At 49.4% G+C, this 26,921-nt stretch overlaps 1 protein-coding gene and 1 long non-coding RNA gene across 4 annotated transcripts in view; one reads left to right on the top strand and one right to left on the bottom strand.

Moving 5' to 3' along the window:
* Positions 1 to 4,254: 4,254 nt before the first annotated feature.
* The window catches only part of LOC132377395 (uncharacterized), a 33,620-nt gene continuing 10,953 nt past the window's right edge, over positions 4,255 to 26,921 (top strand). For both annotated transcript variants that reach the window (XR_009506624.1, XR_009506625.1), the window contains exons 1-3: positions 4,255 to 4,386; positions 15,328 to 15,483; positions 19,633 to 19,716. This is a non-coding gene — a long non-coding RNA (uncharacterized LOC132377395). The remainder of the gene's footprint in view (positions 4,387 to 15,327; positions 15,484 to 19,632; positions 19,717 to 26,921) is intronic.
* The window catches only part of SEPTIN10 (septin 10), a 50,469-nt gene continuing 40,440 nt past the window's right edge, over positions 16,893 to 26,921 (bottom strand). For both annotated transcript variants that reach the window (XM_059943627.1, XM_059943625.1), the window contains 3 exons: positions 24,985 to 25,117; positions 18,884 to 19,071; positions 16,893 to 17,048 (listed from right to left, as the gene is read on the bottom strand). In XM_059943627.1, coding sequence (XP_059799610.1) covers positions 17,033 to 17,048; positions 18,884 to 19,071; positions 24,985 to 25,117 — 337 coding nt within the window. In that variant the 3' untranslated portion in view covers positions 16,893 to 17,032. The remainder of the gene's footprint in view (positions 17,049 to 18,883; positions 19,072 to 24,984; positions 25,118 to 26,921) is intronic.

The following is a 26,921-nucleotide window of genomic DNA, read 5'->3' as shown; positions in this document are numbered from 1 at the left end:
ACGAGGGCTTTGAGGCGTCGTGCAGACTTGCAGGTCCAGGGAGCTGGGCGGGGAGGGGCAGCTCTGATCCTGGGACCTTCCCCGTCGGGGGTCCACGAAGGGCACCCACGAGTCCACCTTCCCCCAAGCCCCGACGGGAGGAGCCCGTGAGAGAGACACCTTAGGAATACGTTCCTATCAGTTCCCAAACCCTCTCTCTCTCTTCACAAAGCCACTCAGGGTTAAATCAGGCTGAACACACTAGCCTTTGGGATGTCTCTGCAACAAAATGCAGAAGCCCACTCCCCGGCCTGCCATGAGGCCGTGGCAGGAACGCTGTTGTCAGAGTGCCTGTGTTGGGGTGTGACCTGGCTACTTGTTGATGCCCGGTGGCTCCACGCTGGCGGGTCGCCCCCAGGGAAAGCGCTCTTCCTCTCTCCAGGACATGATAGATTGACAGAGTTGAGAAATTTGTTCCGAATCAAAGGAAAAAAAATCCGGTTTAAATGCAGGGAGTCCCACGCACCGAGTTTATGACAGCCAGAAGGTGCGCGTTTGTCACTGGTTGCCAAATTAGTTGCCTTCTGTGCACAGAAATCCTATGCGTGTCTACAATTATGTCATCACCAAAAACATGCGTGGATTAACATGCTGAGTGAGACACGTGTTCTCCAGTGAAACCAGAGCCGACTTCGTCCCCAGATGATAGGAAAATCTTCTTTCTAAACGTAGGCAGTTACCAAGCAACAGCACAGACCGCTCCCGGCACCGCCCACGTGATGCTGAGAGGCTGGCGCCTGGTAGAGGGGGCATGCCCCCCTGCAGGTGTCTTAGCAAAGTTGTCGCCAGCCTCTCCTGCGCAGAGTCAGGGCTGGGCGCTGGGGCCTCCCCGGGGCCACCAACGTCGGGGCCTCCTCGCCGGCCAGGCTCCGGGGAGCATGGGCACGCACGACCACCCCCCTGCTTTGGGCTGTTTTCAAACCCTTGGTCAGAAAATCAGCCCTCGTGACCAGTGAACCACAGACAGGGCAGGAGCAGAAGCAGACCCTTCTGCCAGGGGCCGTCCTGCCCGGAAGGGTCCCCTCGTCCTGGCCACTAAGATGAACCAGCCCTTCGCCTGACACCCTCAGACTCCCCAGGTCCAGACCTCACGCACCATGGTTGTGACGTGGCCTTTGGGGCCAAGGCGACATGCTCTGAGGAGCAGGGTAGAGTCCTCAGCCACATGCACTTGACATCAGAGGACACGGAGGTGACAGGGCCATCGGGCCATCAGAGGGCCACGGGAACAGAGTCAGGAGATGGCAGCCTCACAGTGAATGCCGGGCTCTGGTGGGAAATCGTTGGCACTTTGCACAGTCACACACATGCACCCCTTGCTTCTGTTAGACACAGACGTCAGTGTGTGATTCTGGAGGGACGGACTGATGACAAACCATGATGCCTGTGTTTCCGAGTCTTTAAATAAAACTGAACGTGGAGAGGCCTGGTGTCTGGATGGGGGAGCAGTCAGGTGGGGCCGGGCTGGGCAGGAGAATCGGCAGGTGTCCCCCACGTCCCCTCTGCCAGCCTGTGGGCGCACAGCCCTGCCACCCCCAGGAGCTTCCGAGTGGGCCACCTGGGGTCTGTGTCAGGGTGGCGGGCCGCTGAGGGGACCGGGGGCACCAGACAGCCACTCCCGGCACAGGCTGGGATTCTGCTGCTGGGGAGGAAGAACTGAGCCTGGCCAGTGGGGCTTGGGCGGCTTCTAGGACCCCCGCAGGCTCTTGCTTGCCTGGAAAAGCAGAGTGACTTTCTGTAGGTGATGCCCCTTCCTTGCTTGTGGGAAGCCTTCATGTCAGTAGTCATTCAAGTCCTGTCAGCCAGGAGTGCCTGGAATCGGCCTCCCAGACCAGCACACTCACTACCCTGCCTGTGTGTCTGGCCTCGGGTGCCTGGGCCACAGGGACCTGTCCTCTGGAACCCACCCGCAGGAGGGGCGTCAGGAGGCTGCCGATCTCCAAAGGGGGGAGGCGTGGGGGCCTGTCTCCAGTAGCCAGACAGAGGGAGGCCCGGCAGAGGGCTGCACACGACCCAAGACCTGTCAGGGTGTTTCGTGGAGGAGACCCCGCTGCCCTCCTGGCCGGGCCTCCCACCCAGAGCCTTTGACCGTCACATCACTGGAGCTGGAGGGGAGCTTAGCCAGGAGCTACTTCCCTCTTCTGTGTGAACGAACACAGTGAACTAGCAGAAGACTGGTAACACCGCCTGCAGGGTGCGGAGGGGAGGACAGCCCGAGCTGCAGTGATGAAGGCTTCACGCACTCCCCAGCAAGCTGGGCCAGAGACACTTCGCCAGGTGGGCCGTTAGATGAAGTGGCCAGATCTCATGCTCAGTGCACCCCCAAGACCAGTGCCCAAGGCTGGGCACTGAGCCAGGCCCTCCGTGGAAACAGTGCGTCGGGCCTGAGGGCCGGGGGCGGCAGCGCTGTCATGACCCGCAGGCCGCCTGGCAAGTCTGACCACAGGGACGGACACGGCAACCCCCTGCCCCTGGGCCTGGAGCCACGTCCGAATCCAGGCTGGTCAGGGCAGCTGGACACTCACCTGTGAAGCAGAGACAACCCCACTGTCCACAGGGAACTGGGACTCCGCTGAGACCTCAGCCCCGTGGCTTTTGGGAGCAGGAGTCATTGCTCTGCCCCCGACACTGACGAGGTGGCACACGTCGGCCTTGGGGAAACTCGGGTCTCCTTTCCCGGGGGAGCCGCTCCACAGCCGGCCCTTCACTGGCGAGGACAGATTGGTGACACCGTGGAGTGCGCAGTGGCGGTGTTCTGCGCCCCCGCGGCCTCACCCTGCCCCATCCCTCAGGCCGCACCTCCTCCCCCCAAGCCCACAGCAGAGTGAGGGCTGTTCCAGGGATCGTAACAGACGCGCCTTTTCGGGCTGCGCGTCCACAGCCCCCAGTCCTCCTGGGAAGCCTGGAGCCAGACCTCCAGTCACAGGACTGAGGCTGGAAGGGACAGGGGAGGGTGTGCGGTTCAGAAAAGGTTTTCTGGGTAAGGAAGGGGAGAGGAGGCCCGTGAGGAGCCCCTGCACCAGGCAGGGCAGAGGTAACAGGGCGGCAAAGCAGGAGGGGGACTGGGAGGGCAGCAGGGAGGGGCTGTATGCAAGCGCCCTGCAGACTGAGAACCACGGCCCGTGTCCCGCTCCCGGAACCTGAGAACCTGTCAGGTTACGTGACAAAGAGGGGTTGAGGTTGCTAACCGGCCGACCCTGAGTTAGGGAGACCCTCCTGGCCCCCTGGGTGGGCCCAGAGTGCCCACGGGTCCTTGCAAGGACATCAGGGAGGCCGGAGAGCCGAGAGCCGCGCACGGGAGGCGCCCAGGGCCTACTCTGAAGCTGAAGGAACCAAAGGCTGACGCTCCTTTGACCCGGGTCGGGTCCTGAATGACCCCCGGGACCCCTCTGGGCCTTGGGCCATTTCGGGAGGGCTGGTGGGTCTGTTTGAACAGGGACGGAAGGAGGGCAAGCAGAGCAAACGGGGAGGGGGCTCCTGACGGGGAGCATCCGGAACTGCTAAGGAAGAGGCTCCAGGCGGACCGGGAGGCCCCCACGGAGGAGGTGAGCGCCGGCACCGGGCTGCCGCGGAGGGGCCACCGAGGGGGCGGCTCAGCTAGCACCGGGCAGGACGCCTGCCCCGCGAGGAGGGGGTGCGCACGGCAGTGGCAGGGGCTGAACACAGGCCAAGAAAACGGCGTGCGTGTGGGTCCCCTGGAGGGGAGCATGGGGGGGGGGCGCGGAAGGCGGGCAGGGGCGGGTGGGCGGCGACGGGCTCTGCCACCTGCCTCCCGCGCTCGCCCGGGGCCCAACCTGGGGAGGTGGGGGTCAGGTTCCTTCCCACGGACCCCGCCCCCTGGATGAAACCTCTGCCTCGGGCTAGGCTGGGAGACAGTCCTCCCCGCTCGGTTGTTCCTGGAATGACTCTCCCGTTCCAGGGCCCTCAGGGCCTCAACTTTTTGGCACCAAACTGCCCTTTTCTCTAAATAAGCAGCTCTTGCCCTGACGGTTCCAAGAAAGAAAGGAGACGGCCCCCGTAAGAGAAGACGTGCAGCCGCCCTCGTAATCAGAGGAACGGGGTCCACACGACACCGGGACCCGCAGACGGGACGCTGCTCTGCCCGCCAAGCCGCTGGCACGCAGATGACGCCCCAGAGGGCGACCTGGCGCACCTGCGCCCCAGGAGGTGCCACGTGGACGCGGGGCCTTCGCACAGCACGTCGGCGCACGGAGCTCACGCACAGGGACGTTCACGCAGGGCCCACGCACGGCACGTCGGCGCACGGCACGTCGGCGCACGGGTTCCGCTCTCGGACCTGGGAGACAGGGGTTTGCGGCGGCTCCACGCCAGTGGTTGAAGGAGCAGGTGAGGATGCGGGGGCGGCGCGCGTGTTCTTGTGAGAAGGGGACGTGGAGGAGTGAGCGTGTGTGAAGGTGGCGGGCACCGGAATGTGCTTCGTGTGTGCGCGGGAGCGGAACCTGGGCGGTGGGCGGGGCGTCTGTGGAGGTTCCTCAGCGCTGCCCTTTACTCTTTACCACGTAAATACTTGGCTCATTGGAACGTAGCTTCCCACGTCTAAGTCAGATAACCTGTTTGGAGTGCGAGTCAGAAGCTGAGCAGCCGCTGCCTCCGGCGCGGCTGAGAGGGACCCGGGGGCGCCGCGGGGGAGCAGCCTCTGAGCTGGGGGCGGGGCGGGGCTGGAAGAGGGAGGGAGAACCCGGAGCCTCCCGCGGCCCCCGCCCCCACCCCAGGCCTGGCCGGGCCTTCGAGGACCGGCTGGGGGCGTGTCCTGGGACGTCGGTGCTCCTGGGCTCCGCGTCGGAAGCTGCAGTCCTGACGCTGGTTTCCGACGCGGCGGCCTCCCACTCCCCGAGCTGGATCGTGTTTGGCGGCGGCCCTCGGAGGGTCCAGGGCGCTCTCCCTTCTCGGCCCCCGTGGCCTGAGCGCTGACTTACAACGGGGAGAGGGGCAGGCTCTGCAGCACCGCCGAGTTATTAGCACCGTGGCACGTCCATGCGCGCCGCTGACTCAGCGCTTTAATATGCCTCTTAAATATGCATCAGAGCCCTGATAAACGTGAGTCATCTTTGGAATGACTTCGCAGCTGTTCGCCCGCCGCATCGCTGATGCATGTTTTTTCGGTGAACTCATCAAAGGACCTAGATTTTAATCAAAGTCTTCAGAATCTTCTGTTGGGGCCAAGTCAAATCCCTGTGAATCCGAAGGGAGGTCTCTGGTGGCACACCCCAGGGCTCTGCCAGTAGAGCACGCTGTAATTTAGGTAAAGGCGTCAGGGCGTGAATATCACATCTGTCAATTACCCAGAGCCTGGTGGGACAGGTGGATATAACAGACAGCGGAACCAAGGTCACAGTTTCCTCAAGGGAAGAGATTCGTGCACGACCGGAATAATTGTAGAACCTTATGTACAGAAACCTGCGGTTTATTGTGTTTGACCGACCAGCGCGACCAGGGTTCCTCCAAAAGGAGGATGTGGCATAAGTAAATGCAAAACTGCCGAGGTGGGTGCGCGGAGAGTCCTGTGAGGCGGCTCGCTTGTCGTAGGGCACGTGCAGCTGTGGCGCTTGGGGAGGGATTAGTGGTGACACAGCTGCCCCCAGGGATCAGGACTCGGAGGGGACTCCCAGGACAAAGGGGCAGGACTGGCAAGGCAGGCGGGCTTCTCCTCGCTTATAGACTAGGTCACTTTCCAGGCTTTGGAATTAATTGTCTGTTAGTACAAACGGTCAAGTTGCATTGACCAAGTAAAATTGTAAAAAAAAGTGCTCTAGATTTTATATTTTCAAAACCCTGGAACTCTTTGTTCAGATGCAATCTTCTGTGGAAGACTAGCACGTAAAGCCGATGAAAGCAGGGCTCTTTTTCTGGAAACGGGGCGGGGGCCGGGAAACCCATCTGCGTGGGTGCTCCCCACGGTCCACGGCCCTTTGTGCGTCTCCCAGGCGAGTGGGAGCTTCTGTGCGCTGTTCCTGTAACAGCTGACAAGCCGTCGGGGGTCGGGGGCCTGCTGTTCTAATGGACTCCTGGAGGGTCTCGTCAGTGTGGTTAGACTTGGAAACGTGATCCAGAATTGAGATTGCAAAGTCAGGTTAAACAGCTGGGCTACCCCACTCAGCCCTGTCCGTCATACTCAGCAGAGGCCGTGCTCCCGGGACGCCTCAGCATTTGGTTTTGGGCCCAGTGTCTCAGCGCTGCTCGTTTCTCCTCTTTCTCGGTGCCAGGCATGAGGCCACCGTCAGGGGCTTCCCTGTGCGGCCACTTCACAGCCTCGCGGCGGTGGAGACAGGCGTGGCCGCTGTCCCCGGGTGGACGGGAGTTCGCGCCTGCGTCCCACTGGGACGGCTGCCTCTCTCTCCCCGGATGGCGGGCACCGACAGCCGCCGCTCCCCCCGCCCTCCCGCGAAATGCATTTCCCAGACTGCCCTGCAGGCAGCCCAGGCCATGAGTGGGGACCTCCCTTCTTCCCAGCTTTCTGAAGGCTGGGGCGTGGATGTGTCAAAGCCATCTCCAGCCACGAAGACAGGAGCAAACTCTGTGGACAGCAGAGAAGGAGGAGGAGGAGGGGCTCTGACCAGCCAAGCCACGGTGGATGGCTGCCCACGGGAGAGAGAAGTAAACGTTTGTCTGTTTAAGCCACCATCACTGGGAGACTCTTCTTCCTCTTACACCTGTGTTTTTTTTTTTTACAATCTCCACTGGGTTGCCTTCTAACCTGACGTTCTAGAATGGTCGTCTCTCCGTGGATCACAGATGGAGCAGACATTGCTGAGTGACCAAAGGCCAGTTCTGACTTATGCTTATGGACATAATGGAAAAACAGCATTGGATTTACCCTTCCGCCTGACACAACTAGGAAACCAGACAAAACACAGGACATTGGAACACAGGCCTCACAGAACAGTGATTCTCGGGAAGAAGGGGCCCTTTAGTGAGTGTGGGGTGCCATCACAGCCTGGGGGCTTAAACAGCAAGTTTAATTTCCCACAGCTCTGGAGGCTGGAAGTCTGAGATCAAGGTGTGAGCAGGGCTGGTTGCTCCGGAGGCCTCTCTCCTTGGGTCCTCACGTGGCTCCCTCTGTGTGTCTGTGTCCTGATCTCCTCCTCTTATAAGGACAGCAGTCCTGTTGGATTCGAGCCCACCCGTGTGACCTCATTTGCCTTACCTACCTCTTTAAAGGCCCGACACAAAACACGACCGCGTGTTTCAGTTGCATCACACAAAATTTTTTGTCTGTTTTTGTGTTCATTAAGTTAAAAATATTTTGTAAATTTGCCTTTTTTTGGGGGGCCTGTAGGGTTTTTTTCTAAGAAGTGTGTTATTTAATTTCTGAATATTTAGGAATTTCCCAGGTATCTTTCCATTGTTGATTGCTAGTTTAATTCCATTGTGGTCAGAGAACATATTTTATACAATTTCAGCTCTCTTAAACTTATTGAGGCTGGTTTTATGGTCCAAAATACGTTCTTTTTTGGTGAATGTTCTGTGTACACTTGAAAAGAATGTGTGTCCTGCTGCTGTGGGTTGGTTGTGATCTCTAAATGTCAATTAGATCAAATTGATTGATAGTGTTGTTTAAGCCTTCTATATCTTTATAGATCTTCTTTCGACTTGTTCTGTCAGTTACTGAGAGAACATTGTTGAAGTTTCCATTTACAATGGTGGATTTGTCCTTTTAAGGTCTGTGGTATCTGTAAGTCTCTTTAATTCTATCAGTTTTTTGCGTCATGTATTTTGACTCGGTTATTAGGTGCAAACACACGTAAGATAGATAGGTTCTCGTGGTGAATTGACCCCTTTATCATTTAGAAATGACCCCTTTTCTCCCTGGTGCAGTTCCTTGTTCTGAATTGACTTTGTCTTAGTTATGCTGCCACTTTAGCTTTTGTCTCATTCCTATTCTCATGAAATATGCTTTTTCTATCCTTTTAGTCTGTCTTCATCTTTAAAGTAGTGTTTTAGTAAAGTAGTGTTTCAGATAGCTGTATCTTAGTTTTAAAATCCAACCTGACAGTCTCTGCCTGTTAACATTGGACTGTTCTGACCATTCACAGTAACGTGATTGGGTTTAAATCTACAATTTTGCTATTTTTTGTTGTTTCATCCTTTCATTATTTCTCCCTCTTTTCCTGACTCCTTTGGATTAATTTAGTATTTTTTATGTTTCCATTTTATTTCCTTTTTTGACTCAAGAGGCATACTTTGTTTTAAAATTTTGTGATTGATCTAGAGTTCGAAGTATGTGTATTTAGTTGTCATCGATAGTTATCACAATATTAAAGATACACATTATGCCTCTTCACATATTTTGTGAGCATTTGTTATTCGAATACACTGATTCTACCCTCCTCAGCCTTTGTGCCACTGTTTTCATACATTTTACTTCTATGTTTGTGCCAAAAATCTTGGCTCTTTGTGCACCGATGCTGAACAGAAATACAGAGTTTTGGAGGAAGGGAAAGAATAGCTTTATTCTTTGCCAGGCAAAGAGGGAACACAGCTGGCTAGGGCCTCAAGAACTGTGCTCCCTTTCAAGAGGGTAATGAGGAGTTTCATAGTAATGGTTCAAAGAGGGCGTGATCAGCTCGTGGACACTCTTCGGGTTGGTTAGTGGTGAGGTAATTGGGAGTCGGCATCATCAACCTTCTGGTTCCAACAGGTCTGGGGTCTCCGTGCTTGTGAGCAGCAGACAGTTAACTTCTCCCCCCTGGAGGGGGTTTCAGTATCTGCAAAACAGCTCAAAGATATTGCTGTGTGCATCCCTTGAGGGGGACCAGGACCCTGGCCCAAGGCTGCGCTATTGTTTCCTGACTGCTCCTCTGTTGTCTCTGCATCCCCTCCCTTCCCTGATTAGCAACTGTTTGAACCTGCTTCTTGGAACGCAGGGAACGTCCTGGAGGCCAAATGAAGCCCATTTCCTGTAATCAAGAAATGGAGGACACAGAAAGGCTTCTGTGCCCAGGAGCCCACAGGGCCCTGATCTGTATCATATGTTACAGAGGCGCACAATTTATTTTGATTTTGCTTTAAACAGTTGGTTATCTTAAAGCAATTTAAAAGAAATTTTTTTATTGGAGTATAGTTGATTTACAGTGTTGTGTTAGTTTTAAATGTGCAGCAAAGTGATTCAGTTACGCATACAATTATATTTTTTTCAGATTCTTTCTCCTTATATTACAAAATATTGAGTATAGTTCCCTGTGCTATACAGTAGGTCCTTTCAGGTTATCTGTTTTATATATAGTAGTATAATATTAAAGCAATTTTTAAAAATAAATTATTTATTTATTTTTGGCTGCGTTGGGTCTTTGTTGCTGCATGCAGACTTTCTCTAATTTTGGCGAGCGGGGGCTACTCTTCCTTGCGGTGCACGTGCTTCTCATTGCGGTGGCTTCTCTTGTGGAGCTCGGGCTCTAGGCACGCAGGCTCGGTAGTTGTGACACACAGGCTTAGTTGCTCTGCGGCAGGCGGGATCTTCCAGGACCAGGGCTCGAACCCATGTCCCCTGCATTGGCAGGTGGATTCTTAACCACTGCGCCACCAGGGAAATCCCAAGGCAATTTTTAAACTACAGAAAAACAGTCTTTTATGTTACGTGTTTACTCTTTCCAGTTACTTTGTGTAGATTTGAATTTCCTTTAGGTTTCATTTTTTTTCTGCCTGAAGCACTTCCTTTAACATTTCATGTAATCCAAGTGTGGTAGCAGTGGAGTTTTTCAGCTGTTGTTTGTCTTAATGTCTTTATTTTGCCCATATTTTTGAAAGATATTTTCACTGGCATGGAATTCTAGGTTGACTTTTTTTCATTCAGCATTTGAAAAGGTATTGTCTCTTGGTTTGCATTGTTCTTGATAAGATGTGTTTGTTCATTGTTAACCTAGTTTCTCTTGTAATAGGGAAGAACATTTTGTATTCTCTTACAAGTTAATCACTAAAGGAATGCTGCCTATAAGCTTAAACTCTACATAACGGCCCATCTCTGGGAGCCCTGCCTCCCGGGTAATGAGCATTCAGCTCAAACACCTGTGTTTAGCCCCCACGGACCCTCCTGAGCAGGCCCACCTGTGAATGACTGCACGAGGGAGAAATTAACACCTCCCCTCCGGAGGCTGCGGGAACCAGGAAGTGCTTGGCTTTAGTCCCGCCCCTTGTAGTATAAAAGGAGCCTCAGTCTAACTCAGCAAGATGGTTCTTTGGGCCACGAGCCCACCGTCTTGGTCTGCTGGCTTTCTGGATAAAGTCGCTATTCTTTGCCCCAGCAACTCGCCTCTGCATTTATTAGCCTGTCGTGTGGTGAGCAGGACGAGCTTGGACTCGGTAACACCGTCATTCAGACTCTCTGGAGTCTGCAAGATGTTTCCTTCTATAAGCATCTCTTTTTAAAGCTAGTATTTTTCCCACGTGGGGTAACACCTTAAACGCTGAGATTAACGACTCGGCAGGGAAATGGGGAATAAAGAGGGTAAATAAGGAATCGGGCGGCCCCGGCGAGCAGTCCAGGCGTTGGTGTGGAGGCTGGCCGCCCTCTTCTTCTGTCGTCTCGCCCGGGCGTGCCAAGTGGCTTCCTGATGCCGGAGGTCAGCGCCCTCAGCAGCTGCAGACGCGCTTTCTGGGCACCAGCCTGTGCTGACCTGCCAGGCGCTCAACGCCAAGTGTTGTGGACGAACGGCTTCCCTCTCACTTGGAAAGACTCAGGGACGCCAGGGCTCCCCCAGCTGGGCCGGCCTCACAGGGAGGCAGGGCAGCCTCGGACTCTGGCCGCTTTCCTCTGGGCCTCACCCTCCTCCCGGTCCACTTGGGCAGCAGCACCGCCTGCCTGCTCCCCAGATTTCACACGGGAGCCCAAGGGGCGTCGGAGGGCTCCCAGGAGCCTCAGAATCCGCCAGAGTGGGCAGCCCCAGGAGGAGCAGCTGGACATGGCCCTGCCCTTGATCATCACGGAGCAGGTGTTTCTGTTTCCTGTCAGGCCATCTGGGTGCAGTTCTGCCTGAGTGGGGCCGGTGCCCTAGTTCTGGGCTTCATCTCACAACCCCCTCTAGTCCCACACTGAGTAGCCTTTGTCAGCAGTAAAGGGACACTCACCTTCCAGCAGCTGCGTTTTCACTTTGTTTCTCCAGAACTTCGGGGGAGGAAGCTGACCCTCGGGGCAGCCGTCATGAGCATGGAGAAACGGCACCAAGGATGGTGCCGACCAAGTGAGCCAGGGCGAGGCTTCGTGGGACCAGGTGCTCGGCCTACCCCCGGGCTCCCGGGTCACCACTCCTGACCTGGAACCACCCCTCTCGGGACCTGAGGCCGCCGTGCCGGGGCCGGTGCCCTGGGGTGGTTTACTTGTGCGGTTGTCTCCTCCCGGGGGCCTGGGCAGGAGAACTGGAGGTTTGGGGGCACGCGGCTTTGACCTCGTGGGTGACCACGGCCTGCGGTGGCTCTGTCCACACAAGCAACCGTTTCCACAGAGGCAGGAATTTAAGCAAAGGCTGCTTGGGCCTCCCTCACTGAGGCACAGGCCACATGCAGGCACCTGAGAGTGGGTGGGCCTTGTGGAGGACCTTGACCTTGACCCCAAACCACAGTTAGATAGGCCTGGGGGCAGCAGAGCCTGAGCACAAGCCAGTTAACGAAAGGACAGTGGCTGAGGCCGGAGGGGGCAGGCGGGACAGAGCCCAGGACACACCTTCGGGAGCCGAGATTCTTTGCTCGGTGAGACACTCGAGCCTGCCCGGTGGCCGACCCCCTCCCGTCATCGGTGGGCAGCTGTGCCACGACCCTGTGGACTCCTGGTCCCCGTGCTCTGGCCACAGCTGCATGTGGACTCGCTGCAGACACAGCCGTGTCACCTGTGAGGACTGAGGCCCAGCCCATCTTTATTTTTTGCCTCCTGAGGGGGCTGCCAGCTCCGGTGACGTGTCTAATGGAAGGGGACGATTGTGCCAGCCTTGCTTGCCCCCAGCCTTAAAGGTGCTTTCAGTGTTTCATCGTAAGTGTGACGCCTGCGCTGGTTACTGTTTGCGGATACCCTTTATCAAGTTAAGGAAGTTTCCTTCTATTTGATATTCTAAGAGTCTTTTTTTTGTTTTGTTTTCTTAAATCTCAAAGATGCTAAATTTTATCAATATTTTCTGATTCTATAGGGATGACCATATGATTTTTCTTTTAACGTTCATGCTGAGTTACACTAGTTAATTTTCTAATGTTCAAACGTCATTGCCTTCCTGGATATGAGGAACTATCTTTTTAAATATATGTTCCTGGATTCAGTTTGTTAGTAATTTGTTTAGGATTTTTGCATGTTTGTTTATGTATGAGATTAGACTATGATTGTCCTTTCTCAGAATGTCTTTATTAGGCTTTGAAATGAAAACCATTTTGGCCTTGTAAAATGAGTTTGGGATGTTTCTTTTATCCATTTTTAGGGAATGTATTTGTTTCCTATTGCTGCTGTAACAAATTACCACAAATGTAGTGGCTTTAAACAGCACAGATTTATTTATCGTACGATGTTGGTAGTCAGAACCGGACTAAAATCTAAGTGTCAGGCACAGCTGTGCCCTCTGGAGCCTCCAGGGGAGGATCCCCGTCTGCCGTTTCCAGCCCCTGGAAGCGCCCGCGTTCCGAGGCTTACGGCCTCTTCCGCATCGCAGCCAGCAGTGCTGCCCCTCCGACCCTGCTTCGCCAGCCACACGTCCCTCCAGCGGGCCCCCCGAGACCACCCAGAACCACCCCCCGGTCTCAGGCCCTCTGCAGCCTGCTGCCAGGTGAGGAAGCATACTCGCAGGCCCAGGGCCGAGGGCGTGGGCATCTCTGGGGTGGGGGCAGCGTCCCACCTACCACGGGAGAGCTGGTCAAATGCCTTTCCTCTTGAGACAGCTGAGAGGATTCGCGGCCCAAACTGTAGGGGGATTTTAGTTATGAATTGTCTTTTATTAAGAAATTTTGTATTTCTTATATCAGTAAATTAATTTTTTTAATTATTTTCTGTTGATACTTCTGTATTTTCTAATTTATCAGTGACACTTTAACGTCCCAGTATCTGTAGTGATACTCTGTTTTTTCATTCCCTGCTTTTGCCTTTTAACTTTCAGCCTTTAAGAAAAAAGACAGGCTTACTGAGGCATAACGTACAGATAGTAAGAGGTGGTTGAGGTGGCCGCTTGCACGTGCTTTACAAACGTCGGCAGCCACGCAGCCCCCTCACGCCGTGGGTCTGGGGACCTGCACCAGCCGCCAGATGCCCTCCTGCCTCGGAGGCCAGGCCGCCCCCCAGCAGGGCCGCCTTTTGCCGAAAATGTAGCTACACGTCAGCTTTTGGCTCAGTGTACACGATGTACCTTTTCCTATCAGGACAGAAAGCTTTAGCTCACTCTTGTAAAGTGACGTAGCTGATTTAAAAAAACTTCAAAAAACTTCTATGTAGAAAAATTAGAGCATGTGATTACTGATTTATTTGGGTCTAAATCTACCATATTACTAAATGCTTTTTAGCTGTCATACCTGTTTTATTTCCTTTATGTCCTTGTTTCCTTTTGGATGATCATTTATGAGACCAGTTTTCCTTCTGCTGGCTTGACAGGCACACGTGTTCCCACGCGTACGTGGTCCTTCCCGAGTCTCCCGTTCCCCGCTGGCGGGACTTCTATCCTCTGCCCAGTTAGTGAGGACCTCCTCACGCCGTGCACCCCACTCTCCCAACTGAACGTGCCACTGCAGTCTCGAAGTTTTGTTCCCTCTCTATTTCTAGCTCCACAGGACATTTTCATGGGTTCACACAGCGTGTTCCTTTGTGTGTCAGTGGTTTTGAAGCGTGACCTAGTTACCCTCCTGCATATGCGGTAGTAGGACTCCTGGCCTGGACTTGAGTCCAAGCCCGCCTGCCCCTGGCCTGGCTCCTCCCCGCAACACACCTCTCCCCCGGCTCCATGCGCATCTGGCCTGAGAGTCAGACTTGCGCCTGCTCGCTGGGCTGGGCTTGTGAACCCTCGTCTGCTCCCTGCCTCCGTCTTCCCAGTCCTCTCTGTTCTCTGATCCTCTCCGTCCCCCGGGTGCACAGGCGTCATCGGGAGCCTGCTGTTCCCAGCATCCGGGTGGCCCTCCTGCCCTCCTGCTTCGGAAGCTGCTGCAGTCCTTCCAGGCCCAGCCACACCCACCCGCTTGCCTCCCTGTGCCAGGGCCAGGGGCAGGAGCCCTTGGCAGAGCGGCCGCCCCACAGGGGCCTCCTCAGTTTGCGCTCCCATTTCCTGGCCAGACGGGAAAATGGGGCCTAAAATGAGTTCATCTTCAAAATGGGGGTAGTAATCATCCCTGTAGCGCTTGGAAGCTGAAATCATAGTCTGTATGAAAGAGCTTAAAAATTCAGAGTCCTCGGTACAAAGATTAATGGTTGGCGGTGAAAGGCAGTTCTGTTTTACATACTTTATGGAAAAACAATAAAACATGTCTAGCTTTATTTTGTTCCCAGGAAATTTATTAACTTAAGCATCAGTGGATAATATCTCACTCTGTGACCCTGGAGAATTAATAAGCTTTATTTTATTTATTTATTTATTTATTTATGGCTGTGTCGGGTCCTCGTTTCCGTGCGAGGGCTTTCTCTAATTGCAGCAAGTGGGGGCCACTCTTCATCGCGGTGCGCGGGCCTCTCACCATCGCGGCCTCTCTTGTTGCGGAGCACAGGCTCCAAACGCGCAGGCTCAGTAATTGTGGCTCACGGGCCTAGTTGCTCCGCGGCATGTGGGATCCTCCCAGACCAGGGCTCGAACCCGTGTCCCCTGCATTGGCAGGCAGACTCCCAACCACTGCGCCACCAGGGAAGCCCAATAATAAGCTTTATAAAGAGAAGCTGAGCGTTATGCAGGCAGACCTCACTGTATTTGCATATCCTGTGCTGATTGGTGCCATTTTTCCAACAGCATTTGCTCAGTTCGTGTCTCTGTGTCATGTTTTGGTAATTCTCACAGTATTTCAAACTTCCTCATCATTATATTTGTTACGGTGATCTGTGATCAGTGATCTTAATGTTACTACCACGGCTTGCTGCTTGCTGGATGGTTAGCATTTTTTTTAGCAATTATTAACTAAGGTATGTGTACTGTTCTTTAGACATAAGCTGTTGCACATTTGACAGACTAAAGCACAGTGTAAACATAACTTTTATGTGCACTGGGAAACCAAAATTCATGTGACTGACTTTATTTCGATACTTGCTTCATTGGGTGGTCTGGACCCGAGCCCGCACTATCTCCGAGGTCTGCCTGTACTGTAATTGTTTAAAACTATTTTTGTTCTTTGCAGTGCAACTCTTCTAAAATAAAATCTTATGTGGAATCCCAGATATATGAAGTGAATTCAGGATTCACACTGCGGGCGTGCACGTGTGGCGAGTCTTCCTCACAGCAGAGTCACTAGCAGCCCAAGGTGACGGCCCTTCTTTTCAGCTCCGGGTCTGAGGTAGGTTTCCGTGACCTTTTCAACTAGGAATTGAATAACTGTTTTAACATGCCAACAACCACTCTGGCATTTAAAAGTAACTTTATTAAAGTTCAGGATAGCTGTTTATACACAGTTTGATGTAATAGGCTACCAACAACCACCGCTCGCAGCACATCACTGAGCTCGCCGCGTCGCTTCTGGGCTAAGGCTCAGCGCTGCGGCACTGGCCGGGCTTGGGAGGCCAGGCTACCTGCCCTCAGGGGCTCACCGACTCTCCTGCTCCCACCTTCCAGAGGCTGGGCATTACTGATCCTGAGAAGAAAGCGCAGAGCTTTTTCTGTGATGCTTGTAACTTATTTTACTAAACTGCAGAAATGCAAAAATGGAATTTAAAGTGTTGGTCCAGATAAGCTGTGCTACAAAATGAAAGGTTTTATTTGCAACTTACGCAAATTCATGAAAAAAATACACTGCTCAGAATCTGACATGGGCTAAGTAAAACATTCTGTTATCTGAAAAATACTGGTAATATACCTCTGTCTTAAAATAATTCAAACATATAATTAAATTCTCATAGTTCTGATAAGATGTTTAAGATCACAGTTTGCAAAAAGAAGAGTTACAGTAATTTTAAACGTAGTTTAGTGAATATGTAGATACATTTTATTTGTCAGGTGTAAATATCAGTTTCATTTAGAATATTCAAGTACAAAAAATGAAAACTTATGACTGTTAAGAAAAAGTTAGAGGCCATTAAATCGTTCTGCAAATACTGAGGCACTGAATTCAAATATCCTTTACAATACGAATTATCTAAATTTTTATCTTTAATATTCAGATGTTCCTAGTAACTTTTTTAAGATATATTTTTAATAAGATGATCCAACTTTATTATTTATTTTCCCTGGAAGACAGTTTGAAACAAGTATGTAATATAGACTCATGCAAACAGTGTGAAGACACCCAGTTCCAAAGGTACTTATCACCAGAAAAGGGCTTATTTACCTGAGTGTTTCTGCTTTAAACATTGTTTCTTCACAACAACCCATGGACCACAACACTGAAGCCCATATTATGTAATTTGATGCAAAAGCTTAGGATCATGTTACCAGTTGGATAATTGTATGAAAAATTTTAAAGTTCTATAAAACTATTGAGCTTGGAGTTTCAGGTACATAATACATTTTAAAACATATTCCCAAAAGTTTACCTTTAGTATGTACACAAAACGTTCATCTTGGAATATGTATGCAATCAGAGCCACAATATAAACGAGTCCTGTACTTTCAAAGGCACCGACACTCTTGTCACAGCAAAGTGATAGCAAGCTCTGGGCAGCAGGAGAAATGATCTCAGTTCATCACAAACCAACAACTTGAACGTCTAACAGTGAATGAGTAACATCATCCAATCTGGCTTATGTACTGACCTCATACTTTAACTGTGGCCATTTGCCAGATACAGAATAAGTGATACAGCAAGTAAAAACAGCAAGAAAATCAAAGCATACTTCTAACAGTTTAATAACTTTGCTTGTGATGATCTTCTGTGATCTGGAACCTTTGTTTTACATAAAACTGGAGCTGGAAAGAGAAAAAAAACCTTTTGATTGGTACAATAGAAAACCATATAGGAATAAAAATCACTTGTTTTACAAAGCTTTTACAGAAAGAGCAGATGTACATCGAGGATATGATAGGATATCTAGCCATGGGACTCTGGAAAAGAAAAGAAAAAACAAACACCAACATTTCTTGAGGGGAAATTTTTCTGAGCTCTCAAACGATGGGCTTGGCCCTGATTTTGCAAACAACAGCCCATACCTTACTTCCACAAGGTGATTGTAAATGGTTTTTTGCGTATGGAATAAAGTCAGGGAGTCCAAATCTAGTAACACTGGACTAAGTTGAGATGATAAGGTAAAAGACCCCTTAGCTTTATAATTCGAGGCACACTGAAAAGAAGTTATAAATTATATTTATACACTTGGTCCTGTGGATCTGAGGGTTCCACATCTGAGCATTCAACTGACTGAGGATCGAAAATACAATATTTGGGAAAAAATAACAGAAAGTTCCAAAAAACAAAACTTGAATTTGCCACTTGCTGGCAACTATATACCTAGCATTTACATTCTGTTTACATTGTATCAGGTGTTACAAGTAATCTGTAGATGATTTAAAGTGTGCAGGAAAATGTGCATAGGTTCTTTGCAAAAATTGTGCCATTGTATATGAGGGACTTGAGCATCTGTGGATTTTGGTATCCTCGGGGCCTCCTGGAACCAGTCACCCACAGATAATGAGGGTGGTTTATCTTTTGAAATTCAGTGTATTCATTTTTTCTAGGCTCTGGGGGTGGATACATCAACGGACAAAACAGAGATCCACTCCCTGGAAGAGCTTATGTGAAAAGATCATACATGAGAATTCCTTCTTCCCCAAAACCATAAAATCCAGAGGCCAATTAAATCCACCCAAAACCGTGTGGATTTACTTCTCCATAGTTCAAAAGTGGAAAGCTGTCATCATGGGCAATGTTGTGTTCTCCTACCTTTTTGAAGGTGACTTACAATATTCTGAAAATATCAGTCTGAAATACAATGTGGTCGTAAACCTGAGGGCTGCCCTTTGGGGCACGGGAGAACCTGAGCTCCCCACGCGGAGGGGCTGGGTGCTCAACAGAGGGAGCAAGCAGGCAAAGTGATGAGGACATTTAAGTGGGAGAAGTAAAGTGAAAACAAGAAAGGAAGAAAACCTTATCTTCTAGGACTTCGGTTGCGTTGTCTTTAACACATACCCCAGACCTACAAGCCTTGGGACCATCCTCCACCTGCTACCAAGGCCGCCCCGATGCACGGGGGCCCTCTCTACCTTCCTCTGCATCTTTACGTCCACCACTCGTTTCACAAGCTCTGACATCAAAGCACAGGAGTTCCAATCGATAGCCTGGTTCCCTTATTAAAATAAAAATTCTCATAAAATCATTATCAGAATTTGTTTTAAAAAAGTAAACCTAAGAATTTTTTTATCAACTGTTATGTCTATGATTCCCCAATATACAGCCTCTGTCAGGCATGAAATGTGACATAACTAACGGGGGGAGGGGGTGGTCAGCAGTTACTAGACGTGCCCTGGAGCAGCCAGTGTCCCCAGGTCGCCGACCCTTACGTGTTGTAGCAAATTTTTATTTCGTTCATTCATTCACTTCAGACTTTCACTCAAGGATGCACGGAGCACGGAACACGTGCCAGGTGCCCTTCTAGCTGCTGGGGAATCAGTCAGCACAGCAAGAGGGACGAGCTCTCTGCTCTCAAGGAACTGACGTTTTAGCTGCAGGAGCAGACGGGAGCAAGGAGACAGGGTGAAGCGCCCTGAAGGTCGGGGCAGTGAGACGGGCGGGGGTGGGGGGCACTTACTTCTTGCGGTCCTTGTCCTTCCTCACGTTACCACCCGGGGTCATAAAGGGCTGGTTCTGGTATATCTCGGAGGTAGCTTTCTTCTTAGAGAAAGCGATTATTTCTTCTTCCAGAAGTCTCCTCTTCTCCTCAAGCCTCAGCTTCTCCTCTTGGTGGACTCTCTTAAGGTGTTCAAACTTGGCCTGGAGCTGTGAAGTGAAGTGCGGTTCCCGCTGAGGACGTGCTGGGGCAGCCCATGCCCCGGCACCTCCCCGCCGCAGCCCTGCTCACGCAGTCTGCACGGCGACATGTGGAATTGCTCTAACTGTAATTTTGAATGAGCTCCCATGCAAAAAACGCATAAACAAAACATAAAAACAGCCTCATGCACAAACCTCAGTTTTTTAAATGTTTGACCTCTTAGAGTTTTTCTTTTGCTCTACATTTTCCCCACAAAGCCCCTTCAAATAAAGTTTCAAAAATCCATTCTTAATAAAAGTGAGGGACAAATTACAGAAGCAAGTTATCAAAAAGAGGGAAAAAAAAGCCCTTATTTTCCAAATGAATTTACTACGTGGTAGTGAAATAGCTGTTGACTACGCTGGTGAACCTGTTTGGAAAGCAAGTGTCAATTTAAATCAAGAACCTTAACATCTGTTATGTTTTTCCCACAGTCATTCACCTTCTTGAAATCTAAACGAAATCAAAAAGTCCTGAATTTAGATAAAAGTTTTATACATAAAAATACAGTTGACCCTTGAACCTTGCAGGGTTGGAGACGCCAAACCCCGCCGGTTGAAGAGTCGAGTGTGTCACAGCTCCATAAGCACAGACGGTGCAGTCCTGTGGACTCGGTGAGTGAAAAACATCCACGTATAAATGGGCCCATGCAGCTCAAACCCAGGTGGTTCAAGGGTCAGCTGTACTTGCTGGGTTTACACCATAATTGGGAAAAAACACCTGTGTCTCTAAGAGAGAACATTTTAAAATTCACTTATGCTAAATACACTCAATGCAGTCATTAAAATGAGTTTTGCCAAAGTTTGTAACAGTACAACATGAGAATTCCCTGGTTTGTTGTGTATCTGAAAAAAGATCTAGAGACTTTAGCAGGTTCCTTACGAATCAGCTGTGTGCCAAGAACACAAGCACAACATCTAGACTCTACATCAAAAAGATAACTTTGTTTTTGATTCTCTGGTCTGGTTAGATAAACTTTCAATTAGTATTTTCAGTTCTGGGCAGCAACCTAACATTTATACAAAAAGTAGGACTTGGTTTCCAGAAAAGATGGCTTATGATCACTGAGGAAGTCATCAGAGGCTGAGGGCAGAGAGAGCAGAGAGCCGTGCTGCTTCCTAATAAAGATCAGATGTTCCAGATACGGAGCGGGCTGGCTAGTGAGCCGGCAACCCTGACGGCAGAGTTTACAGAATAGGGTTGAAACAGATGAAGTAAGGCCCGAAGATTCTCTTATTCCTGAGGATGTCATTTCCAGAGGGATCAGTTCCTTAGTGTTTGCTTATGTAAATGGTTCCTTATAAAGGAAGGAACCATGTTTTTTATAAAAAGAAACATAAATAAATCGGTGGTATAAATACACAGACTGGCAGCTCTCTGAGCATGCGTGCACCCCGTGGATTTGGGAGAGGAGCGGGGCAGCTGGCAGGTGGTGCCTGGAAAGAGAGGCCAGAGGGCAGATTTACGTTACGTGAACAGAGATACATCTCTGACAGACACTTAAACGGAGGGTGCATACTTTATATCCTTAAATATCCTGAAAGGTTATGGAGTACTTCATATATCATTTATGAGGTTGACTAAAACTTCCAGGAAAACTATGAAGAGAAAAACGTCTTAGAAAGGGGGCAGGGGGAATGTGACTTATTCACATTCTGTGGAGTTCACGGCTTTCGTCAGTGACAATCTGCTCCACCTGCAGGAAGTGCTCAATCAAGGGCTCCAATATTCACTACAAGGCCTTTAACTCAGACACAGTTTCAAGTACTTCTGTGCTGTTGAAACTACTCACGGACGCTCTGAAGCCTCTATGGCCAGTGTGGTACGCCGCTGTCTCTTGTAAACCTGCTTCTAAGGACACTATACACGCTGTTGTTCAGTGATCCTTTTTAAAGTATCCATTTTAAAAAGTGAATACCAGAGACAACATTCCTCTCTTGCCAAACTAGTCAGTGTCTTTGACCTGACCTTGACCTCTGTACTTGGCTGGAGACCGGGAAGTGTCACTGACAGGCACCCAGCGCTGCGGCTCAGCTGCACCGAGTGCAAACCTCGCTGCTCGTCCTGGACTCCCCACGTCCAGGTTCTAGTGCAGCTGTACTTGTTTACTGAAAATTATCTAGAATACTTTGAAAAACAGGACAGGCATAAATGCTAAGTGAGCAATTAACCAAGAAACAGACTTGCATATAAAATTCAGAAGTAGTAACATTTTAATGTTGGTCATGCACTTCACCTGAGGGATGAATATAAAGTGCACTTTTTCTTGTGGTGGGGAAGGGCTGTGCATCCAGAATGATGTTAACAAAAGATGCACAAAAGAAACCATTTAAACAGTATCCTGACATGATATCTGTCCTGTGCATCTCCCTACTCCAGTTACCTGACGTTCACTGCATTTTCAGCTAACTCTGTACTATACATGAAAATCAGCCAAATTCATACAAAAGGTGAATTAAGAGGTATTTGTTTACAACCAAATTGCCAAGGATATTTTAATAACAAGGCCATCTAATACAGACTTAAATAACGTTTTGGGTTACCTGCCAGTATCTTATTGATGTAACTAGCTTTGAATGTCCCACTTGGCCCAGTAGAGACCTGGTTTACACCTACCTGTTGTCCAGCGTAACTAGTAAAAAGCCTCCTTTCCCTCTAAAACTGCACTTAACTGACGGTAAATTATACGGCCCTCCTTGGTCCTTCAACTGATGGCTCTTTTTTTTTTTTTTTTTTTTTTAATTTTTGGCTGTGTTGGGTCTTTGTTGCTGTGTGCAGGCTTTCTCTAGTTGCGGTGAGCGGGGGCTACTCTTCATTGCGGTGCACAAGCTTCTCATTGCGGTGGCTTCTCGTTGCAGAGCACGGGCTCTAGGCCTGCGGGCTTCAGTAGTTGTGGCTCGTGGGCTCTAGAGCGTGGGCTCAGTAGTTGTGGCTCGCGGGTTCTAGAGCGCGGGCTCAGTAGTTGTGGCTCGCGGGTTCTAGAGCGCAGGCTCAGTAGCTGTGGCGTATGGGCTTAAGTTGCTCCGTGGCATGTGGGATCTTCCCAGACCAGGGCTCCAACCCGTGTCCCCTGCATCGGCAGGTGGATTGTTAACCACTGCGCCACCAGGGAAGTCCTAACTGATGGCTCTTGAGTTAATCATCACTCATGCGAGTGAAGATGACCCCCAGACGCCCTGCACCAGACCTGACTCTAACATACCAGCCTTGCAGGATGAAACTGGTCATGAGGGAACTTACTAATATTATTGTAATATTAATGAAACAGGCCAGTAATCTGCTTCTAAACCTATATAATTAAAAGTTTAGAACTCTTGTGACAACTTGGTTTAAACTAACTTCATTAGTTTTTTTTTTTTTTTTCTTTTAATTAATTAATTAATTATTTTATTTTTGGCTGCATTGGGTCCTCGTTTCCGCGCGAGGGCCCTCTCTAGTTGCGGCGAGCGGGGGCCACTCCTCATCGCGGTGCGGTGCGCGGGCCTCTCACCGTCGTGGCCTCTCCTGTTGCGGAGCACAGGCTCCAGACGCGCAGGCTCAGTAATTGTGGCTCACGGGCCCAGTTGCTCCGCAGCATGCGGGATCCTCCCAGACCAGGGCTCGAACCCGTGTCCCCTGCATCGGCAGGCAGACTCTCAACCACTGCGCCACCAGGGAAGCCCCTAACTTCATTAGTTTTAATATAATGTTCTTAACACGAAACCGCTTGAATCACAAAAATAAACATCTATGAAGCACCTACTGACAAATAATACTTCTCTTTTTCTTTCAACCATTTGGTCACCCTGAATTTTCAATTTCCTTTTAAACAATACACATTTAAGCAAAATATTCTTATGTGGGGTTTTAAAAATTAAAATTCAATTATAAACCACTTCTACATCTTCTCTCCTCACTGGAGAAACTGAGAACCATGATGTATGAGAGAGAAACTTAAAAGAGAAGCATCTACTAATCAAAAGAAAAATCAGCACCCTATTTCCTACTCATCACAACTCCTTCCTCAATGTTTGTATTTAAAAATAACTCCAGGGACTTCCCTGGTGGTCCAGTGGTTAAAAATCGGCCTTCCAATGCAGGGGACGCGGGTTCTATCCCTGGTCGGGAAACTAAGAACCCACATGGCACGGGGCAACTAAGCCTGCATGCCACAACTACTGAGCTCGCGTGCCACAACTAGAGAGGAGCCCGTGCATGCGCCACAAGGAAGAACCCGTGCACTGCAACGAAAGATCCCGCGTGCCGCAGCTAAGACCCAACACAACCAATAAATAAATAAATATTTTAAAATAAATAAATAAAAATAACTCCAAACTAGGGACTGTTTTCAAATAAGAGAGTGAACAAAACAGAACACCCAAATGCAATATGAGACCTAAGATTGAATTCTGGTTCAAAAACAAAAAATCACCAAACAGAAAGCAACAATAAAAGATAATCTTGGGCTTCCCTGGTGGCGCAGTGGTTGAGAATCTGCCTGCCAATGCAGGGGACATGGGTTCGAGCCCTGGGCTGGGAAGATCCCACATGCTGCGGAGCAACTGGGCCCGTGAGCCACAACTGCTGAGCCTGCGCGTCTGGAGCCTGTGCTCCGCAGCAAGAGAGGCCGCGATAGTGAGAGGCCCGCGCACCGCGATGAGGAGTGGCCCCCGCTTGCCACAACTAGAGAAAGCCCTCGCACAGAAACGAAGACCCAACACAGCCATAAATAAATAAATAAATAAAATTATAAAATGAGAGAGTTGACCTTAAAAAATGAAAGGAAAAAAAAAGATAATCTTGGGACGAGTGGGGAAAATTTGATTGTGCACTGGGGATTAGGAGAGTCTGTGGCATTGCTATTCCTGTTCTTAGGTGTAGTACTGGTACTGTGGTTATGGAGGAAAATGCACCTGAGCTTCAGAGATGCATGAAGTGCCTGCGATAAAGTGTTGTGATGTCTACAACCAGCTTTCAGACGACCAGGGGAACACACACACTAAAGATGGCAAAATGTCCATTCTAAATCTAGGTGTGGGGAGGGACACAGGTACCCCATACTTTCACTTTCCCGTTGTTTGAACTTTTTCAAAATAAAGATCAAAATTCAAATTATAAACAAGATAGATTATTTATTTTACAAAACCACTTACTACAGGGTTTATTGAAATAGCAAGTACTATAAGGGTACTTAAAATAATAAATTTGTAGCATTAAATTACTTTACAAATAACTCCTCAGGAACTCTTATATCAGCAAGTTCATTTGTATTAACATTTCTGTCTTCTCTTAGAGATTTCTTTTTGCAGTTCATCCTTTTTGACCCTCATCTTAAATGTGGCCATTTATTTAAAAGCAGCCATTGCAGTAAAGTCTACAGAAAATACCTTAACTCAGGTAAAACTAAAATTGATCCTTGGAGAACCAGAAGCAAACCAAACGCACTGCAGACGGTTTTGCGCCCAGGCTGCCCAGACCACCCACCTCCAGGAAGCCTGACTTCAAACTCAAAGGCTAGTTAACAGCTTTCAGAGTCACCTACTTCAAACAACAATCCCAAGGACTCAAAACTCTCAGAAAAGGCTTTATCAAGCCACAGCTAAAACACTTCTGGCTCCTGGTTAAGGTATTTAAAACACTTCTTAGTAACCTAGTCCTTTACAAGTCCTCGATAAACCACCACTTCTAATGGAAGACACCTTGTTCAAAAAGGCAACAATTTTTGTTTCCAGCCTGTGCTTTTTGTGGGAAGCCTGCATCCAAAGAGTATGTGTTAAAATACAATAGCTACTTTTTAAGGAACAACTAGTTTTCAAAACCATCTCCAAATTCTTGAGATAATTATCCCCAGGTTAACAGGACACCCCAAATAAGTGCACATCCCAGCAAACCAGGGTACTTGCCTCTCTCTCAGCTTCTTTCAATACGGCTTCTTTCTCCTTCACACGCTGCACAAACAACTGCTTCATTTCTTCCTCCTTCCTCTGACGTTCACCATAAAATTCGTGTCTTTTGGCTTCGTAGGTCTCCTGAAGACTGAAAAGTTATTTGTGGTACTCTCATGTTAGCAAGATGACGTCACAAACTTGTGAACACTCAGACGTCCGGGTTAGGCCCCGTGACCGTCACAGCACACGTGGCTCCAGGGAGCGCGGGTCTATCTGCGGGTCCCTGCTTTGCCGGTGCTCCTAGAGGTGCTCATCTCACCCCAGACGGATCCCTCCTTCCACCTCTGTTGATTCCTCCCTTCCCCTCATTGCCACGTCCGATCACCAGGCTCTGGGAGCTCAGCCTGAGACCCCGACATCACTTCAGTCCCGTCTTGTTCTGATTTCTACAGACACCGTGTTCAGCCCAACTTGATCTTTGTGCTTTTCTGCCTTCGCTACTGGAATAATCTCCCAGCTGAGCTCTAGGCTTTTCGCTCCTCTTTCTTTCATTTTGTTCTTCCTGCCACTCCTAAGATATTTCCACCAAAAACAGAGATCTCCTTAGCTTTTTGCTCTGCATTAGTTATATTATCTACAGGATAGCAGCACTTCAGAAACGTCACAGTCTGGCCCAACAGACCCAATCCCCCTAAGGTTTCAGCTGTACCAACCTAACCATTGTTCCTAAGACGTGCCACACGTTTCATGCTCCAGCCACTGCCCACTTCCCAGCTCTCCCTCTACCCACTAGTCCTGTCCCTCGCTTCTCCAGTCTCCCCAGCTGGAATCCACTGTTCCTCCCAAGCACTTCCATGGCTCTTTGTTTATACCTCTTCCTGGCATTTACACCCCATCTGCCTCTCTCTCCTAACAGCTCAGCATCTCTGTAAGACCCAGCTATCCAGTAGAGCCCTCCAGATGTTTCGGTTTCTTCATAAATGTTCATCTAATGACAGAAACTGCAGGGAAGTAGAGCCAGTGTAACCAAGCAGAGCGGGGATGGTCCTGGAACTCCGCGGCCAGTGCCTGCCTGTCTGTCTTGTGGCATTTCAGAAGAACCACAGACCTTATATCCGGCAATGCAGGGCCCTTCCATTTTCAGCTCACTTGGAGAATATCCCCAAGGTTTAACAGGGAACACAGATTCACTTTCCAGCTGTGTCACAGTTAGAAATTTCTATTACTTATAAAAATATAGCTAAATAGATTTAAAATGTGATGAAATTCAGGAATTTTACTAATCTTATAACTGGAGAAATCTTTCATGGCTAGAACTGTATAAATTTAAGGAAAAACAGAGGAAGAAATGTTACACCATAGCACTTAAAACTGAGCATGAGTGTGTGGTACTCAGAGCATGTATTCCAAGGAGGAACAATCCTACACATTGTCTTTAAGAGCAAAGTTCATAAATGTACAGAATGCCCTAGATAACCACATAAATGCCTCTAATCTTGAGGCATTTTGCTTTTTATAAGGCTGTTTTTCTGTATTTGTTTTGGTCTTATTTTAAAGAAGCCTCTAAATCAATCAGGCCACCTTCGCCCACACTTCACTGGTCCTACACTGGACTGATAGCCTTTAGTGGTAAACTTAGTTTAAATAATGTATTTATTAAATCATGTCAAATCAAAGTTTTAAAAAGTTCTCACTAATTTACTTACACAAGCACTTGAGTTGTTCAGGAGGAAAATCAAGCCACCTGGCAAAGAGAAAAGACCAAACACTTGCGGAATAGCTGCTACCAGCAGGGACTGGTCTGGACTCACTAATTCCCGCAGCGCCATGAAGAACAAGCACTAACACTGTCCTTCAGGTAAGAAGACGACACTCGGAGAGGTAAAGTCACCTGCACAAAGGGACAGAGTTAGCAAGTACAAAGCTGGGGCTGGAGCTTGATCAGACGTGCT

The sequence above is a fragment of the Balaenoptera ricei genome, chromosome 13 (assembly GCF_028023285.1).
Source record: "Balaenoptera ricei isolate mBalRic1 chromosome 13, mBalRic1.hap2, whole genome shotgun sequence".
NCBI classification, from domain to species: Eukaryota; Metazoa; Chordata; class Mammalia; order Artiodactyla; family Balaenopteridae; genus Balaenoptera; species Balaenoptera ricei.
Note: the sequence above shows the minus strand (reverse complement) of the source record. Positions and strands in the feature narration are given on the sequence as shown.